The 1687-nt window shown below is 54.4% G+C and overlaps 1 protein-coding gene across 1 annotated transcript in view; it reads left to right on the top strand.

Moving 5' to 3' along the window:
- Nucleotides 1-1687, top strand: part of PGAP2 (post-GPI attachment to proteins 2) — a gene marked incomplete at its 3' end in the record, with an annotated part of 4101 nt that overhangs the window by 232 nt on the left and 2182 nt on the right. The window contains exon 2 of the mRNA XM_009701362.1: nt 1626-1685. Within this exon, the coding sequence (XP_009699664.1) occupies nt 1626-1685 (60 nt within the window). The remainder of the gene's footprint in view (nt 1-1625; nt 1686-1687) is intronic.

Here is a 1687-nt window from a genome sequence, read left to right as displayed (position 1 = left end):
GTGGCTGCTCGGCTGGGGCAGCCGGTGGGGTGGCAGGGCTCCTTTCTTCTTCTGGGCTTTCTCACCAGAAGTGTTACAGGATCTCGAATAAGCTGCTTTATGGTATTGTGTTTGTGATGCTTCAGGACTGGCAAACGAGGTTTTGGGTTTTTAAAAGGGACCTAGGGAAGTACAGACTGGTCAGGCTGATGTCTGTACTGAGGACATTGGTGGTGATTACGGTAAGAAATAAAACTGGTGAATCTACAGATAAATGTACTGTCTTGTGGAAGAGTTAGCCCAGCTTTTATAAAAGGAATTGCTGTCCCTCAGATCTATTGGAGTTCTTCCGAGGAGTCACAAGCACATGCCTGGGCAGCTTGGGTTGAGAAGGACTGCCTGGATTTCCCAAAGGGCTGAGATTCGGTTGCTCCCCTGGGCTTTCAAGCAGTCACTGCACAAGCGTGGGTGAGCGGCTGGTTACAACCTGGGAACAGAGGGCAGGAGCCATTCTCACACCAGCAGGGCTCTATGGAGTCTGTGGCGTTCCTCGTGCCCGTACGGCGTGAGGTGACACAGGCTGATGGCGATGCCGAGGTCCTGGTGCAGGGAGGGTGAGGCAGGCTGCCGAGGGGGATGATGGAGCAACGAAATGCCAGGGCAGTTTGGTTGGGAGAAATAAGCAATGTGCATACCCAGCATGTGGTTCTGCCCCCTTCTCAGGACTCAGCTGTATGGCGCAGGGCAGCAAGGATGCTCGGAGGTGTCATGCAGCTCTTGTTCCTGGGGTGGTGGAGCGAGGGCTCTTCAGCCGCACGTGGGAAGAGACGATGGGTTGAGAGTGGGGAGAGGTGAGACAGAGACGTCTGAGGGCATGGCTGGCCTGGGGAGCGCAGGCAGGGATCCGCTGCTTGCCCTCTGCCAGTATGAGAAGTAGGGGATGTCATGTGGCGGTGGCAGGTTCTGCTTGAGGAACCAGCTCCTTCTTGGACGCCATGAGAGCAGCCAATGTGGGGAACTCCTCTCTGCAGGACACTGGGGATGCACAGTTCTGTGTGGGCTCCAGGGGAGACCGAGCAAGTTTGTGGAAGAACGGATTACCTGGTGCATAGCAAATGTGGCTGGCTTGGGAAGTCCCCGAGCTGTGAAACTCTGGAGGTTGGGAGTTTATTCCGGGGCTGCATTAATAGTTTTCCTGCTTTTTTTTTTTCCCTGAACACTGTCTTTTCCTGCTGTTGCTATCAGTTCTCTCCGTTAGGGTTGGGCTAACAAAACTGTGCACCCTCTTCTCCTCTCTCCCTAAACTTGGGGGCACAGAAGACATGGGAGACCACGACTGAGCAAAGGGAAGGAATAAAGGTCAAAAGTGTAAAGCTAAGAAACCCGAGCAGGACCCTGAGCAGGGCATCCCAGCGCCTGGGGACTGTCCCTGCAGCCTACAGGGCTGGGAGCAGCGTGCTGGGGACTGCGTGGTCCTGGGGGATGAACCAGGGTTGCTGCTGTGGTATGTTTCCTGGCTTCTGAAATAGGAATAAACTTACTTAGAGAAAAAAAAAAAAGCAGTTTTAGCATCTTGGAGAGCTATAAATGCGACAATATGACACACTCCCTATGCTTCTCCCCATGGGCCGCTGTCTCTCTTCCAGGTCCCTAACTACCTCCCCTCCATCAGCGCCGCTATCGGAGGCGAGGCCCCCCAGCGTTACGT

The sequence above is a fragment of the Cariama cristata genome, unplaced genomic scaffold (assembly GCF_000690535.1).
Source record: "Cariama cristata isolate BGI_N322 unplaced genomic scaffold, ASM69053v1 scaffold29935, whole genome shotgun sequence".
Classification (NCBI taxonomy): domain Eukaryota; kingdom Metazoa; phylum Chordata; class Aves; order Cariamiformes; family Cariamidae; genus Cariama; species Cariama cristata.
This window is presented reverse-complemented; position numbering and strand designations above follow the sequence as displayed.